The sequence below is a fragment of the Carassius gibelio genome, chromosome A1 (genome assembly GCF_023724105.1).
Source record: "Carassius gibelio isolate Cgi1373 ecotype wild population from Czech Republic chromosome A1, carGib1.2-hapl.c, whole genome shotgun sequence".
In the NCBI taxonomy this organism is placed as follows: domain Eukaryota; kingdom Metazoa; phylum Chordata; class Actinopteri; order Cypriniformes; family Cyprinidae; genus Carassius; species Carassius gibelio.
The window spans coordinates 36,217,898-36,236,485 of record NC_068371.1 but is presented as its reverse complement, the minus strand read 5'-3'; the positions used below and the strand labels follow the sequence as shown (position 1 = coordinate 36,236,485).

The following is an 18,588-nucleotide window of genomic DNA, read 5'->3' as shown; positions in this document are numbered from 1 at the left end:
TAACTAAATAATTCAATAATTTCTTCTTATTCTGCAGTTAAACACAGTTCTCTTCGTCATGATTGTCATCACTCTGAACTCAACTCTCAAAAAACTGAATGCTGAAGTTTCACAGATGAAACAAACCAAGTAACAAACATTATGATTTATATGCTTTGTAAAATAACAATGAAGAAGCATTAACTCTCTTTCTGTCTCTGTTTCTCTGCAGGATCATGGTGTTTAAAACACTGGCTCAGTGTGTAGTTCTTGGTTGCCCCTGGATTCTGGGTTTCTTCACTAATGGCAGTAAGGTGCTGGAGATCATCTTCCTGATCTTGAACTCCCAGCAGGGAACCTTCATCTTCCTGATCTACTGTGTCCTCAATAATGAGGTCAGACTTTTTTCCATCTATACTCTATAAATAAACCAATAAACCTCCAGAGACAGTGGCTGTAAAGTAGTTTCTTACCTGTTTGTTATAAACAAACTCATTCTTGTTTATAAGTTCAGAGGTCGTATTGATCTCATGAAGTCACTCAGCTCCTCTCGTCTCCTTCTTGTTCAGGTCAGGCAGCAGTACAGGAAGTTAGTCAGATGTCTTTGCAGTGGACCCAAACAACTCTGAGGACTACAGAATCATGTCTAGATATTGCTGAAGTGCCATTATTATGCATTTGATGTAATTCTAAAATGTACAGTTTAGTAATCTGGGTTTTGACCAAGTCAGGACTACTTCTGTAAATCCTTAACAATTTTTAAGGATGTATAAATCTTAATGAATTACCCCAGATCACCTTTCTTGATATTACAGTTTTAAACACTTATATGTTCTACATCAGTACTTATTTTTAAAAACACAAGATTGTCTTGGTGGTGGGAGTCAAGCATATTTTGACAGCATCCATAAAAGGTTCTGATAAATGCCGGCAAATTAAAATGCCCTCCTGAAAACTATTTCATGTGTGCATGGAGAACGGAAAAAAACATGACTTTACACTTTACAGTTTAAGTACAATTTTTAAATTTTAAATATATAAAGGCTTGTGTCAAATAGTTAATACATTTATTAATCTTGAACACTTAATTTTGTTTGTGGTCAGAATATAAATATTATCTTTGTTAGCCTACCTTTGTATATATTCATATGGCTAAATTTATTTTCAGAATGGAGTGTCACAGCTTTATAGTTGTAGTGGGTTTACCTTCATAAATCTATTAAAGTAAGGGAACAGCTGATGTGTCAAATTTTAAAGTGAATCTGTATTGTCATATGACATGTATTTTAGTAATAAAAGACATGAATGATGATTGATATTTGCTTTCACTCAGGTTTCATTATTTTAATGCATTTTTTTTGTTACAAAGTTGTGTCTTAAAGGGGGGGTGAAATGCTCGTTTTCACTCAATATCCTGTTAATCTTGAGTACCTATAGAGGAGTACTGCATCCTTCATAACTCCAAAAAGTCTTTAGTTTTATTATATTCATAAGAGAAAGATAGTCTGTACTGATTTTTCCCGGAAAAACACGACCGGCTGGAGGCGTGACGTGTGGGCGGAGCTAAAGAATCACGAGCGCCAGTAAGCTTTTGCGTTGAGAGCGTTTGGAAGCTTTGACATTACCGTGAGGAAAAAAACATCCAAAACAAACCATGGCTAACAGTCAGATTCAGCGTATATTTATTATCCATAATCAGATCCAGAGACTGAAATTGAACAAGAGCAGCATCAGCAATGACGTCTCTATGTTGTATGTACTGAAACTGTATATATTTGCTTAGCGGTTTTGGAAAATGACTTTATGTCGTCTTTTTTAAAAAAAATTTAAGCTGTACATGTGGAAAGTGCAGTTTGATGACAACATCGCATGTTGTTTACTTGATGTGCTTACGCGCCGATAGCTAAGTTAACAACACAGAGATATGCAGTTGTACTCACCGCCTGCGGTTCCAACACACGATCGTGACCCTTTTTCGTTGGGACTGCATTATCCTTAAGAAATAAACGATGTGCAAATCCGGCGTCAAACTGGGCCTTGCTTGTAAAACAAGCATCTTCGAAATGCAAACAAACAAAAACACTTGCACAACTCCGTTGATGCTCTGTAAAAATAAACTCCATCCACTGGTCCCTTAATGCTGTTTTTTTTTTGGTAATCTGTGCAGGGTTGTCTTGCCCTGGCAACCAAAAACACACTTCTTTTGTGACATTTCGCTACGCTCTCGCTCTGATCAGTGAATGTCTGTACTCTCATTGCTCTGCTATACGGGAGCCCGCTCTTCCGGCAGAAGTGCCCTTAGGACCCATATAAGGAAATTCCGCTCCATCTAACGTCACACAGAGCCATATTCGAAAAAAACTTTCCGAAACTTGTGACAAACCGGAAGGAGTTTTGTCACAAGTTTCTGAAAGTTTTTTTCAAACGTACAACTTAATTTTTGAAACTTTGTCCATGTTTAGCATGGGAATCCAACTCTTTTTAACAGTGTAAAAAACTGAGTATGCATGAAATAGCATTTCACCCCCCCTTTAATAAACACTGCGATATAGTAATTGTATTTGTGAAAATGTTTTTTAACAAACGCCCCCCCCCCCAATAAAAAAAGCTTCATATAATTATTGATTCTAATTTGAGAGGAATATCCTGCTTTGAAATATGAAATACTTTCATCTACAATTTGACTAAAGTGTAACTGTCACATGTAGGGTGATCACCTGCTAATAAGCCCAAGGGGGGACAACGGGTATGTTTCTGAGGGATAATGTGGGACACTGCCTTGCGCGGTGGTGCCCCCACCCCATGGGCAGACTCACTGATAGTGGTTTACCGATTTCTAGCACATACCAACTTACATGTTATATTAATAATGCCATATTCCCCTAAACATGTGTAACTGCTGATGTACTGTATGCTTATGACAGAATCGACAAATGCACTTCCACTTACGATTTACTTTAGCTATTTAATTTTATTTATTTTTCATTACAATTTATTCACTTTAAGAATAAATTACAGCTCATATACAACATTCACGTTGAACAAGAGTGAATGATTTGTCCAGGTTTTTTTTTTTTCTTTCTCTCATGTTTTTGTAATGTTTGGGAAGCCAGAATGCGCATGCATCAACAGAAACGGTTTGTTTTTTTTTCTTCAGCGAACCGTGCCATCCCTATTACCTCAATAATCAATCAATTACAGGCCTAAAACAATCATGCCTGAGCAGACGGATATTAGTACATCTCATCACACCGGCACCCACGTCTAAATCAGTTGTATGGTCTGGTTTTCAGTCTAAAACAGTTGCGTCAAGTATAAATGTCTCGTCTGTTTCGGGAGGTGCGCGCGCAGTCAGTGGAGGCTTGCACCTCCCAACTCGCACCGGAGGCTCCCACCTTTTTTTCTCAGATTTTGAAAAATCTTCAATCGACGGGTTGATGACTCCAGATATAGATGAGCGACCAAACTTTTTTGAGCAAGCATTGATTATGCGTGACACAGTCTCAATTTAGGGATGCACTGAAATTTCGGCCACCGAAAATTTTTGGCCGAAAATGGCCTTTTCGGTTTTCGGCCGATAGACTTTTATCACCGAAACAACACGGCCGAAATGTTGTGATGACACAAACAGAAACCGCGACCTGCACGTGCACCTGCATAGCGCAGACCACGAGCTCCACGCGACATTCACTTCACACCAGTGAGGACATTCTCTCTCTTCGTATTCCTTTATTCGCAGCACTAAAGCGTCTCCTAACAAAGAGATTAAGACGGACCACGAAGTAAAAACAAAGAAAAGTACAGTCTTATAGAGTCTGTTAGCACACGTCTCACTGAGAATTTTTCGGATCCTCTGCACTTCATCGCGAATGTGCTTTATCCGCGTTATAAAGACCATTACTTGGATGCGGAAATAAGGCAGCGCGCACGAGAAATGATCCAGGCCGCGCTGGATGCGGAGAACCCGCGTGGAGACGGAGAAGCGCCAGGCGTAGGAGACAGATCAGAGCGCAGAAAAAAAGACTGGTCTCTGCATCAGATGAGTGGCATGCACCATCGTTGTCTGATATGTTCAGTGGAATTCTGCAAGAAAGTGCCTCAAATAATAATAATACGTTGGCTATTTTGTTCTTAGGCTACTATATATATATATATATATATATATATATATATATATATATATATATATATATATAAGTCCCCATCCCCAGAAATGATAAGAGTCTTGCCAACTGGAGAAGTAATGCACTTCACCTAAATTCACTTCACCTAAATGCACTTTGTTTTAATGAGAGAACTGTTCATTTTAAAACCTTTCTGCAGGCCAGTAGGCCTGTACATTATTATTAAATATACACATGAGTGGGATACATTTTTAGTTTGAATTTTATTTTCTATTGTGCATTGTTGCAATGTGCTTAATAAATATTTGCATAATTTGTAATTATGTATTTTTATGTTTTTTTTTTTTAAATAAGTTATGTAATTGTAATTATCTTTGAAACTTTAATATTAATTTATGCAATTGCAATGTCTTAATTTTAGTAAAGTTAGTACACGGTCATAGCAATAAATGCAATGGTACTAATAATTGGCATATTTTCTTTCGGTGTTTCAGTTTCGGTTTTCGGCCTTGGTTTTCTCTTTTTCGGTTTTCGGTTTCGGCCAAGAATTTTCATTTCGGTGCATCCCTATCTCAATTTGTGGGACGCATGAATTGGGCTTCAAACATTGTGCGTGCACGTGCTACGCGGGACGCAGAGGTGGGTAATCCAGGGGCCAAAGAGTAAAAGTACTGCCATATTTTTGCTCCACCCATGAATTCACCAGCTGATTTCACCAGAGGAGGAAACAAGTCATTCCTTCCAAGTCACAAACTAGTCTTAAGTCAAATCCCAAGTCCTCAAAGAGTAAAGTTAATGAGATAATTAAGTGATAATTAAATTAAGATTTAACCTGAGTTTAGGTCACCATACTTAACTGTATGTCACTTTCACAAAAAAGAAAGAAATCTCATTACGTAAATGCATCAAAATTATTCAATAATAAGGAAAAATATAAACACAGTTTGGGATTAGGCATTTAGCCATGACCATTTATCATATTTATTCATACTGCAGTGCATTATGGGAGTCTTTAATGTATTACAACATGAAGCATTTTGTTGATTGTCACCGTTGTAGAGATTCATATGCTGGTTCTTGATATCTGTGTGTGTGTCTAAAATGCACTGGAGTTCAGATTTCTGTATTTGTTACACAAATTTAAAATTCATTCCCAATAATAAATATTAGAACAATGCTTTGTTTGTGTGTATGGTGTATGGTTTCACTGGGATTATTTCACTGGCATCATTCAAAACCTAAGCTTGAAAACATAAAAAAACATTATTTGAGATATAAGTAAACCAGCTCAGTGTGACTATATGTGCTTCGTATATCACAGATTTATTTTCTCCACAGCAATACATGAGGAGCTACAGAGAGAGATCTGGCACAACTAAACCAAACACTGATCTCCATGATGGTGGGATCATTTTAACCAATAAATCATCAACATCTGATCCTCTATAGTTCTCAATAACAGCAGGTGTTATTCATTAATGCACAATCATCATTTAATTAGTTAATTAGTCATCTCATTAACTTTAACTCTTTGAGGAAAGGTGAAAATCAGTGAAAGGCCAAAGAGTAAAAGTCCTGCCATATTTTTGTTCCACCCATAAACTCAGCAGCTGATTTCACCAGATTTTCTCACCTCTGGTTAATTTCGAGCCCTCTCACAAGTTTACTTGGTTCTACATCAGGGATAGGCAACTCCGGTCCTGGAGGGCCACTATCCTGCAGAGTTTAGCTTCAGCCCTCATAAAAACTCACCTCGCCTGTAGTGATGGGAAGATGAAGCCTCATGAAGCTATAAGATTTTCAGCCAAGTGGTTCACAAAAGGGTTAATTTCTGGAAACTTAATTTGCTCACAATACCACCTGGTGGCCAACAAGTGTAAAACAAGCAGATATATCACAGACAGAGGTGTAAAGTCCAGGGGTCAGAAAGTAAAATTCCAGCCATATTTTTGTACCACCCATGAACTCAGCAGCTGATTTCATCAGAGGAGGAGCCAAGTTATTCCTTCAGAGACAAATGAGTCTCAAGTTAAATCCCAAGTCCTCAACGAGTTAAAGTTAGTGAGATAATTAAGTGACTAATTAAATGATGATTGTACAGTAGTGATGCTGTTAACACCTGCTGTTCTTGAGAATTACAGAGGATCGGATGATTTATTGGTTAAAATTATGCCATCATCATGGAGATCAGTGTTTGCTTTAGTTGGGCTCTTGACCCTTTTAACCCCTATGCGTGCAAACATCGCTGACGCCCCCAATTTATTATCGTTTCACTTTCACAGCACGTTAAAAATCACTCTCTTACTTGATCTGGGCTAACTGTGTATCACTTGAAAGATTAAAGACTCTAGCTTCGATGTTTGACCAATATTTTGATACAGCATTGTTACAGTGACAGATATTTAGTGATTTATGTCAGGAGTGCAAAATAATAAATCCATGTTATGCCACATTTTGAATAGAAATTCTCCACTCATTCATATTCAGTCACGTCAGCAGCGGTTTATTTGTGTTCACATAGACTCACTGAACAGCGTCAATAAGGATTTATAGACAAAAGATGCATATCTGCGGAGATATATGGATATATTTACTGATGTTTAGTTCATAGTTCTTCAAACAGAATCGTAATTTCTATTCATTTTCCACTTATTTATACGATCTGATGATCAACAGCCTCTCCCAGCGATCTGTGTGTGTGTGTGTGCAGTGGTGTGAGCTCGTGCTGTGTGTCACTCAGACTCCGATTTGTCCTTCGCCATTGTCAATCTTAGAGTGTCATAACCGGACGCTGCCACATCGTGTCACATGCTTCCTGTGCACTTCCTGGTTCATATCTTATCATAAAAACACTGAAACACCTCTGTACACACAAAATGTCCGAATAATAAACCTGCGATTACGATAGTAAAGCTTGATATGAGATTTTCTTGAGATCTGGGGCGTTTTTATATCGAAAATGTACATCTGAAATGCTAACTTGTGCAGCGATGAAAAAGGCTACAAATAACATATTTTTACAACAGTAAACGACCAAATTCCACCCCTGATCGCTAAAGGAAGTTATTATAAACACTCGATCAGGGTTTAAAGTGAGTTTTGAGTAAAAGTGTACTTATAATTTCATAAATTGTCTGATGTAGCTTGATGGTAACGTTAGCTCTAATGCTACTAATAGCAGGTGCATTTCTTCTTCATAATGGATTTTTGTAACAATAATTCACGTAAGGTCATAAGAAAATGTTTTGTTGTATTTTTATAGTAAGACTTTTGATAAATAAGGGCTAAATGCAAAACAGAGACTGAAGTGAGATCCCTGCTTTGTGTCTTTGTAAAGCCTGAAAAACCACAATAAAGGGTAATAAAGGTGGAATAAAAACAAAATAATAATGATAAAAGAATAATGCTGATAGTGTGTCATACCTGGCGGAGGTGTGAAAGACTCGTTTGGTGAGAACAATAGAACAATGAATCGGGGAGTTTTGCAAATGCAACACACATACAAAATATACAGGAGAGTTTACATTCTGATTCCTGAACAGTAAACTTTGAAGTGTCAGCTTTGTGAAAAAAGGTTGATTATGTATCTAGTCAGAAAGAATCATGAGCAAAAACCTTTTTATTTTGGGTATGTCATTTCTGACTCCATGACAAAAAAAGGGGGGTTACTAGTAAGGGGTTAATAATAGAAAGTAATTTGCTTTTAAACACTTGCGGTTGTGTTACATAGTAAACATTAACACATTGCTGAATTAAAAGCTTGAAATAGCAAATTAAATTGCTCTTTTTTATCTAAAACATTTAAATGAACACAATGAGGGTGTCTCTCTTTGGTTTGTTACATGATGTACAGCTATTTCTGAACTACAAAAACAGTGGTGACAATAATTATTCATGCTACTGTGCATGATGGGAGTTTTAACTATGGTGTTACCCAGCATGCACTTCAGCTTGAAGCGTTTTGTTTATTGTCACCATTGTTGAGATTCATATGCTGGGTCATGATGTCTGTGCGTCTTAGTAGGACAAGAGTTAAACAAAATATATGTAGTCATTACATACATTAGATTTCAAATTAATTCATTGTAACTATTAAACCAATGGTTCATTTGCATGTGGCAGTTCCACAAGGTAGGTTATTTTAAAACTTAACATATGTTAAATGAAATAAAATTGTTTTGGAAAAAAACAGGCTGATGCCTAAGAATTACTTCATCATGTAAATCCAGCTAGTAATATTTTTCTGCACAGAACTGATCGCACTGCTTTGTAACAGCACATGTACTATTACAAAGAAATGTCTATCACAATAAGACAAAGATCAAGAGCCCAACTGAAGCAAACACTGATCTCCATGATGGTGGCATCAGTTTAACCAATAAAATATCAGCATCTGATCCTCTGTAACACACAATAATGACATGTGTTCATCACTAATGCACAATCATCATTTAATAATCTCATTGACGTTAACTCTTTGAGGACTTGGGATTTGATTTGAGACTAGTTTGTGACTTGAAAGGAATGACTTGGCTCCTCCTCTGGTGAAATCAGCTGCTGAGTTCATGGGTGGAACAAAAATATGGCAGGACTTTTACTTTCTGACCCCTGGACTTTACATCTCTGTCTCTAATATATCTGCTTGTTTTACACTCATTGGACACCAGGTGGTATTGTGAGCAAATTAAGTTTCCAGAAATTAACCCTTTTGTGAACCACTTGGCTGAAAATCTTAATGCTTCATGAGGCTTCATCTTCCCATCACTACCTGCCTGCATCTATCTAGTAGTGATGGGAAGATGAAGCCTCATGAAGCTTTAAGCTTTTCAGCCAAGTGGTTCACAAAAGGGTTAATTTAATATATAAATATATTTGAGCTATACTCCTAGAATCTGTGTTTTCATTGTTTTATGGTAGAGGGTGCTAGTATGCTAGTAGTAGCTTCTGTACAAAATTTTCCTAAATACACAAGTGAAGAAGAAAAAGAAACACCACCCAGCAGGCACAGTACATCAGTGTGACGTCAGGAAGACGCTGGACTCCAACTAATCCAATGTCAGTCAGACGTCATATTTTGGTTGAAAATTAAAGTCGGGTTGACGTCTAAACCCAACTTTGTTTGACGTCAAACTCCGACATCAGACAGATGTTGAATTTTGGTTGGAATAAGCACCACATTGCAACAGTGGGTGAAATGCATGGCAGCACATTTTTGGGGCCTGGAGAAGTTTTGTCATGTCCTGATATTTGTGCTTTTTTCAGTTTCTTATAAATATCTAAATGGGTAAAGTCTAATATCACTGTAATCAGCAAACACTGGTCTATAATAATATGTGAAATGCATGCATGTACATGATTGTATTTTTGAGAAAAAAAAAATGTTATGCATGGTTAGTGAAAAACTAAAAATGTTAAATCACTTGAATAAGGCCTTAAAACACATACATAACATTGGTTCCCGGGACTGTTGAGAACTGGAGCTTGTAGCCTAGAATTTTTCTTTCTAAATTAAGTGAATCATCTAAATCATCTTGTTCACTCACTCACAGGAAACAATATATTGATTTAATTTTTCAAAGACACTTTTTGTTGGTAAAATTCATCCCACCAGGCACAGGATGTAGACTCCAAAGTTGGTTAGACGTTAGAGGTTGATGTCTAAATCCAACAACTGTTTGACGTCAAGCTCCAACGTTGGGCAGATGCTGAATTTTGGCTGGAATAAACACCCCCACAAAAAATCATAAAAAACGTTGAAATGCATGGCAGTACATATATTACCAGCTTCACTTATTACTAACCAGTTTGACTTTATTTCTGTCAGACGTCTACAGAAGATATTTTTGAGAATTAACAGAGATTTAGATGTTGATGTTTTATTTGAAAATGTTTGGTCACCATTATTGTGATCAGTGTTTGCTTTAGTTGGGTAGTTTGACTAGTTTGGTAGTTTTCATAATCATGTAGAAAAATTATTGAGGATAATCTTTCTTGTCATTGACCCAATTGTTAATGAACAAAATTCAAGAAACAATACTTTTTTCTTTCAGATCAGACATACAATGCATTTTGAGAGAAAAATCTTTTGAGACACATAGACATCAATAATCGGTATATGAATCTCAACAATTGTGACATGCTTCATGCAGCAATGCATGCTGGGAGCCACCATAGTATAAAACTCATGGCTCCCAGCATGCATTGCTGCATGAAGCATGTCATGCAGCAATGCATACTGGGAGTGATTGATGTCTGTGTGTGTCAGCGTAGGTTAAGTTTTATGAGCTCATGTTTAACAGATTTTAACTGATTGTTATAATACCACTGGACCTCATGTGACAGAAACACAGTGTTTGTAATATGAATGTAAAAACATCAGTGAATCAGGTTATTTTATGATTATAAAACCATTAACAGATAACAGCCATCACCTGATCTCATGTCACATTAGCTTTATTTGATGCTGCAAATGTGCTTGACACACAACTGTCACAGCAAAGAAAAAAGATATAATAAGTGTTAAGAGCCCAAATAATGGAAACACTAATCACTGTTATGGTGTTTAACTGTTATATGTTATGGAAATTAAACACATTAGTGTTAAACCCCTGTTAATTTTCATTAAGAGCTTTTGTAGATGTCTGACAGAAATAAAGTCAGTCTGGTTAATAATAAGTAAAGCTGGTAATGCTGTTTGTGGAGTTGTTTAATCCTTCTCTGCTGAGATCTTGAGATATTTAATGTGCTGCCATGCATTTCACCCTTTGTTGCAGTGTGGTGCTTATTCCAACCAAAATTCAACGTCTGTCTGATGTCGGAGTTTGACGTCAAACAAAGTTGGGTTTAGATGTCAACCCGACTTTCATTTTCAACCAAAATATGACGTCTGACTGACATTGGATTAGTTGGAGTCCAACGTCTTCCTGAAGTCACATTGATGTACTGTGCCTGCTGGGATATGTGAGTAGGCGTCAACTATCATGAATATCATTGTGATTTACACCACAGAAGACAAAGACCTTCACAATGAGCTGCATAATGAGCCTCTCATTCAGCTGTGCCACTGTGAGTTGGTGAGTGAGGAGTTACAAGAAAGAATGTGAGAACAAAATAAAAGTATATAATTTTATTTTTGTAGTTTATTAAGAATATATTTAATTACCCACAACATAATTTAATATCCACTTGGGGGAGCAGTTAAACAGTTTATTAGGAACAATCAAAGCTTACTTTCAAACAATTTTTTTGGCATCCTTACTCCAGTCACACAATCCTTCAGAAATCCTTTTAACAATCTTATTTTCTACCAAAAAAACCCCATTTATTATTATCATCATTATTATTTTTTATCATAATTAATGTTGAAAAGAGCTGAGAATATTTTTCTGTTTTTTTTTTTAGGGGAATAATTTGAAAGAACTGCATTTTTTTACATTTGTTAGAGTTTTCTCTATTTGTCATATTTATATTATTTACATCAAGCTTTTGAATGGTATAGTATTGTATATTGTTATTGAAACTTCATAATGTTTCACTTGATTATACATTTAGTCAGGAATTATAGTTTGGAAAAAGTATTTGGAAAAAGTCTAACTAGTAAAATGTTTACACGTTATGTGAAAACTAGTATAAGTATATAAATAAATAAAAAGAGACTTACTCATGTTTATGATCTCTGCTGAATAAAGTGCTTCATTCTTTTTTCTGAGGAAATCCATTTCTCAAATCCTCAACCACATCACATCTTTTTTAGAGTGATTTATGTCTTATTCCTCTCATCGTGAAGCAAACAGTAAAATAAAATAAAAACTTGAAGAACAGTCTGGCTGCTTTTTCTTCTGTGTGGGTGTATTCAAGCCGCGCGCTTCAGTTTGAATCTGAATAGCGTCACATTAGATATAATGAAGGGAGACATGAAAAACAGACATCGCGTTGTTTTCATATGGATTACTTTATCTCAGAATATTTGTTTTCGGCATCACTTGTTTGGTTTAAAAGTAGACATGTCAGGCTTTCTATAGATATCTCTCTCATGTCTCTTCGTTAAGTTTTCACGAAGTTACAGTTCATTTTAATGACGTGTTTGTACATGATGATCAGCGCACACAAAGGCTGCAGACAGCGCACCTTGTTTGTTATCTTTATTTTATAAGTGCACAAAGGCTTTTTGTTATTATGTCTGTATCCAAAAAAAACTAGACCCTTTACAGATTCGATTGATGTATTGCTCTTATCTGTACGATTAAAACTGAGAGTGTAATTTAAGTTATTTTCCGGGGTTATCAGGAGAAAATGACTCAAAACGCATATATGCGTTAATCGACTCAAAAGGGTTAACACTTATTATATGTTTTGGCTATTGTGGCTGATGTGACTGTTTGTTTGTTGAGCATGTTTGCAGCATCAAAGAAAGCTAAAGTGACATGAGATCAAGTGATGGCTGTTACCTGTTAATGGTTTTACAATCATTATGAAATAACCTGATTCGTTGTTGTTTTTTAATCTAACAATTACATTGTTCCATTAGTACATTCATATTACAAACCCTGTGTTTCTGCCACATGAGAGCCAGCAGTATTATAAAAATCAGTTAAGATCTCTTAACAAACATGAGCTCAGAAAACGTAACCTACGCTGACACACACAGACATCAACAATGAGCGTATGAATCTCAACAATGGTGACATGCTTCATGCAGCAATGCATAATGGGAGCCATGCGTTTTATACATGGTGGCTCCCACCATGCATTGCTGCATGAAGCATGTCACCATTGTTGAGATTCATATACTGATTATTGATGTCCATGTGTCTCGAAAGCTTTTTCTCCCAAACTGTAAAATTTAAATTCAGAATGTCTTGTCTGAGGAAAATATTGTATCTTGAATATTGTTTATTAATAGTAAATAACCACTTTGGGTCAATGACAATAAAAATAATTTATCTCAACCATTTTTCTTCATGAGGATGAAGACTATATATATATATTATGTTTGTTTATGGCTCCTATTATAACAAATTATGTGTTTTCATAAACACTATTACAGGAACCACAAATTTACTAAGCCAAGAGTCAAACTACCCAACTAAAGCAAACACTGATCATAATAATGGTAACCAAACATTTTCAAATAAAACATCAACATCTAAACCTCTGTTAATTCTCAAAAATAACTTCTGTAGACGTCTGACAGAAATAAAGTCAGACTGGTTAGTAATTATTTATTTTTTGGGGGGGGGGGGGGGGGATGGGGGTTATTCCAGTCAAAATTCTGCATCTGCCCAACATTGAGCTTGACGTCAAACAGTCGTTGGATTAAGACGTCAACCCGATTTTCATTTTCAACCAAAATCCAACGTCTAACCGGTATTATTATGTTTGAGATATCAATCACTAAACTGTAGATAACAACTGGTAAAATGTACATCTAGGTCATAAAAACCATAATAATACCTACACTTAAATATTTTCTTCTCAGCCATGTCATCAATTGCTCTTTAGAGAAATCTCCTCATCCGTTGTTTGATTGGAATTTTGCAAGGATTTCTGTGAAGTTAAAGTGTGTGTAGCCTGCATCTATCAACTTTTTTTTTGTAACTTACCCACATTAAAGTGTTTTTAAAAAGAATGCATGAAGCTAGAGTGAAATGTTTTTGTTTACAAGCAGATACACTGTTCTTTCTTTGTATGTTTTGCAAGCTCAGATATTCTTGTAACAAAATTTATACAAATTCAAAACCTAAATAGGGACATAGTAGTCTTAAAGTATGATATAAATTTCACTTTAAGAAAACTTATGAGTATACTTGCAGTATAAGTGTACAAAGTATTTAATTAGTAAACTATCAGCAAATCAAGTTCACTTTTATTATAATTGCAGTACAAACTACAAACATAGAGGTAAACTAGTTGTGTACTCAAAGTTTGCTACTGTTATTCTTAAAGTATATTTTATATACTAGAAAGTGGGCCGATTTAGTCCCAAGGAGTATTGAAACAGTACACTTACAATTATACTACTAGAACACTAGAACACTTTGCTACATAAAGTATACTTAAAAGTATACTTGAACTTTACTTAAGTAAACTTAATAAAATAAACTTGAAGTATACTACTTTTTGCTAAGGGTTGTATCTTCTGCCATAAAGATGAAGATTAATATTTTAAAAAATTAACAATTTGTTATACTACGTTTTATAACTACTTTTTTTTGTATGTTGTGTAAACATATATCTAGGTAATGAAAATATATTAACAAAATAATCTTTTAGAAGAGCCTCATCTATTATCTTTGCCTGGGGAGCCCACTTCACCTTGGTTCACCTCTGTTTATAATAAACATTTTCTATTACAGTCCATGAATTGCCTTGAGCAAAAAAATACCCTAATTATTTAAAGCAGAAACAAAACAAGGAAATACCCATATGGGGATGTAATGTTTGTCACTGACAGGGAACAAATATATTTATGTGAGTTTTTTATGTTGAAATTTGCATTTGCCTCTGAGGAGGAACATTGGATGTAGGATCAAATGTCAAACATATTAACACACACAATAGTATCTCAGTTAGTGGTCAGTCGTGTCAGATGAGGATAACTGAAAATCAGCTTATATCAGGTAAAATATTTTTTCTGCTCATAATGATCATCATCAGTATCTGTAAATCAAACCCACTGCAGCATGTGTTGATGTGTATTAATGTAATGATGATGTGTGATTTGTGTATAGTTATAAGTTGAATTATTTGGGCTTTAACCAGGTCAAGCCATTTACCATATTTGGAGATCTTTAGCAATTACTCTGCACAATATTTTGGGAAACTGGCATTATAGTTTTTCCCCCTACAATCTGTACGGTGCTTTTGGGAATTTAAAACTCTTTTGAAATGTTTTTTTATTTTTTATTTTGTGTTAGGGACAATCATGAAACAAACACAAGTCAATACCAAACCTTGTTTGCTTTATTAATTTATGCATTCATTTATTTTCTGTAAAGGAAACGTGTCCTCTGAAATAAACTGGACTTTCAACATTGACAATGGTCTCTTCTCTTCGTAAAAGTATGTATTTTTAAAGGCTGGTTCACAGGAAACATTTATAATATGAACTTCAGTCAGATGATGAACGTAGTGTTACAAACTCATTGAAGTTTAAGAATTGTTTGAAAATTATGTAGACTTATAAATTTTGTAATATTTCATTTTATTCACCTGTGTTGATTCCTTCATATTCCATGACAGTTGTTTCAAGAGCACACAATATCATCTCTGTTGTGCTTTGTAAGTATAAACCTTTTTTTGTTATTGCCTTTTTGCATTGTTGTTGTAAATTAATTTTACACACAAGCAGACTTATGTTGGTCGAATAAATATTTGGATAACCTGACTAGGCTTTTATCCATTTCTAAGAGTTTAAAACTGTGGGTGCAAATAAAACATTTGACTTTTTTTGTGTGTAAATCCTCCTAAAATCAACACAGAAGATGCGAAACAAGTTTTTATATTTCATTATGTGACATATGTTATGTCACACAGTGATTAAGAGCTTATTTAGACGTCATATCCCTTCATGTGTCCCGATCAATCGCACAAACATCCATATGCTGATGACATAAATGATTCCTGCCATTGTGATTTTTTTTTTATTTTTTTTTTTATTTTTTTGCTATTTTCAAATGTTCATTCTTTTGTATTCATTATAATTTTTTTCAGATGTCTTGGCTGATATAACTAACACACAATGGACAACCACTGCCCGTGACGAATTGCATAAAGGTGTGTAATGATAAACCAGAAATTATGGTTTATGTTCCTCAGATTTGAAGTGACGTTTGGTATGTTTTTATTTTGTATAGCAGGGGGAAACTTTACAAACATAAAGAAAGAAAGAAAGAAAGAAAGAAAGAAAGAAAGAAAGAAAGAAAGAAAGAAAGAAAGAAAGAAAGAAAATACCAATATAACCCATCATATAATTTGTAATGGTTTTACTGGTTATAATGGGAATTGTATTTGATATAATGGAAAATGTTATGGTCCCTGTGGGTAAAGGAATAATTATGTCACAAAATACACTACAGGACACCATTTTAATGGTTTTATTGGTTAATATTTGATGGTTTATAATGTTTGTAATGCAATTTGTATTGGAAACATTTAGAATTTCTGTATTGGTTTCTATGTTTTTTTTTTTGTTTTTTTTTTTGAGCAGGAATCAGTGGTTCACTGAACAAATTAAATTGAATTATAAAAATTAAAAATTCTTAAGGATAAAAAAACTTATCTAAGCTAATGCTGTAAACCAGCTATTCAGCTGACTGCGTGTTCAGGCTGCAGAAGGTCATGAATTGTTTTGGGACCAATTAGTTTGTCCACAAGGTAGAAACAGTGGAATATTAAAGGTCCAGTTTTTCGTAATCCCTTGTTTTAAACTTTAGTTAGTGTGTAATTTTGTTGTTAGAGTATAAATAATATCTGTAAAGTTCTAAAGCTCAAAGTTCAATGCCAAGCGAGATATTTTATTTAATAGGATTCGCCTACAAACAAATGACCTGTTTGGACTACATGTTTGGACGTCACTAAAACAGTTTTTTGACTAACCTCCGCCCACATGAATACACAAAAATGGGGCGTGGCCTTGTTGCGCTCCGACGGAGAAGAGGAAGAGCTGCGTTTGTGTTTGTCGCCATGTCGTCGAAACGCTGTTATTTTAATCTCAGAGTCCAATCACCTTTGTTTTGGCTTTCCCAGGGACGCTGTATTTGCAGATACAGATTACAATTTATGTTTAATTTGGTTCCCGAAAATTATTATCCACATGTAAAACTAGACAGCAAAAAAATCTGAGTGAAATTAACTCTGCTGGGAGTACATGTGAGACCACACTCAAGAGTGTGAAAGTGTTAAAATAGGAGTGTTAAATTAACACTGAAGCAGAGTTAAAGTTAAATAGATAATTAAGTGATTAATTGAGTGATGATTGATCATTATTGACGAGACCTGATGTTAACATGCAGAATCAACAAAGACGAAAATCACTATGTTTATGTCGCCATTATAGTGGTCAGCTTTATATTTTCAATGTTACTTTTTGTTTAACTGCTGTAACTATATTTGTCACAGCAAAAAAAGATGAGAATTTAAAAACATCATCAGGTGATGTGGGTTTCTTGCTGATGTTAAAAATTTTGTCATGTAGCAATCTGTTAAACTTGTTTTATCTGGAGTATGGTCTATGCTACTAATTTACTGCAAAGTGACTATAGCAAATGTGTTGCAACACATAGGATCCTGTAGATTTATATCATATACGTTTTGATCTATTTTTTTTTATTATTTTTTTCAGGAACCTCTTTATAACCTTGAATGCTTAGCTACACAAAGACCTCAAGAATTAGTGTATGAATCTCAAAAATGGTGACATGCTTCATGCCGCAATGCATTCTGGGTGCCATGGATGAGTTTTGTATGATGTACCCAGAATACATTGCTGCATGAAGCATGTCACCATTGTTGAGAGTCATACACTGAATCTTGATCTTTGTGCGACAAAGGTTAAAAAAAAAAAAGTCAAATTCTTAATATTATCTGCTTTAAATTTAAGCTGGGTCTCTTTAATAAATAATACCAACTAGCACCATACATTAGACTGGGTGAAACCATGTAACCAGACCACATATGTGGTGATGTCTTCTCCCTCAGCAAGCAATCAGCATCATCCACATGTCCTCTTGCTGTCGTGCATGCATTAAAACAACTTTATTTACAATATATTAACATTCTGTTGCACTTTACTTCACTGTCTAAATTGTAATACACTTTAATGGCACCTTATATATTTCTTTTTGAGCTAGTCAAAATTACAGCAGGTTAAGCACAGTTGTTTGACTCTAGTGGCCCAGATGGTAAAACGTCTGTTGTTCACAATTTGATCAATTGACTTGGGTTCGAATCTGCCTTTTGACAAAGTTTTTTTTTCTCCCTTCTCAAATTTCAAATCACATCAGAAAAACATTCATTTTCAATAAAAATTAAGGAAATAATAAAAAAGTTTTTATTGTCCCAATAAGGTTGCATCCATTTAATAATCTGAATTAAAATTATGATTTACACACAAAAAGTTATTTCAGACTGTTTTATAATGTACTACAATACTGAGGTGCAGATAATTGCCACTATTTGCAATAAGTAATTTAAATAGCAGAAAATCCTGCTATTTTAACATAGAATCTATAGCTATTTGCTCTTAGTGCAAATAGCCACTGCCTGTCATTTTACTATTTCATCTGCCATGGTTCTTGTTTAAAACCTAAAAAGTAAACTTAACTCAAACCGTTTGAGTAAACATATTGCCTTGATTTAAACCATATAAGTTTTAAAACTTTGCATTCAAGTAATTAAGTGATTAACTAAGTGCTGATTGAGAATTAGTGATGAACAGCTGCTGTTAACAAACAGAATCACAGAAGAAAAGAGAAACACAAGAACT

The 18,588-nt window shown here is 34.9% G+C and overlaps 1 protein-coding gene across 1 annotated transcript in view; it reads left to right on the top strand.

Annotated features, from left to right (window-relative positions):
- LOC128019205 (adhesion G protein-coupled receptor E3-like) overlaps window positions 1–1,227 on the top strand; it is a 50,909-nt gene extending 49,682 nt beyond the window's left edge. Inside the window, exons 10-12 of the mRNA XM_052605304.1 lie at window positions 38–129; window positions 212–374; window positions 549–1,227. Of these exons, the coding sequence (XP_052461264.1) occupies window positions 38–129; window positions 212–374; window positions 549–608 (315 nt within the window). The 3' untranslated portion in view covers window positions 609–1,227. The remainder of the gene's footprint in view (window positions 1–37; window positions 130–211; window positions 375–548) is intronic.
- Window positions 1,228–18,588: the final 17,361 nt, after the last annotated feature.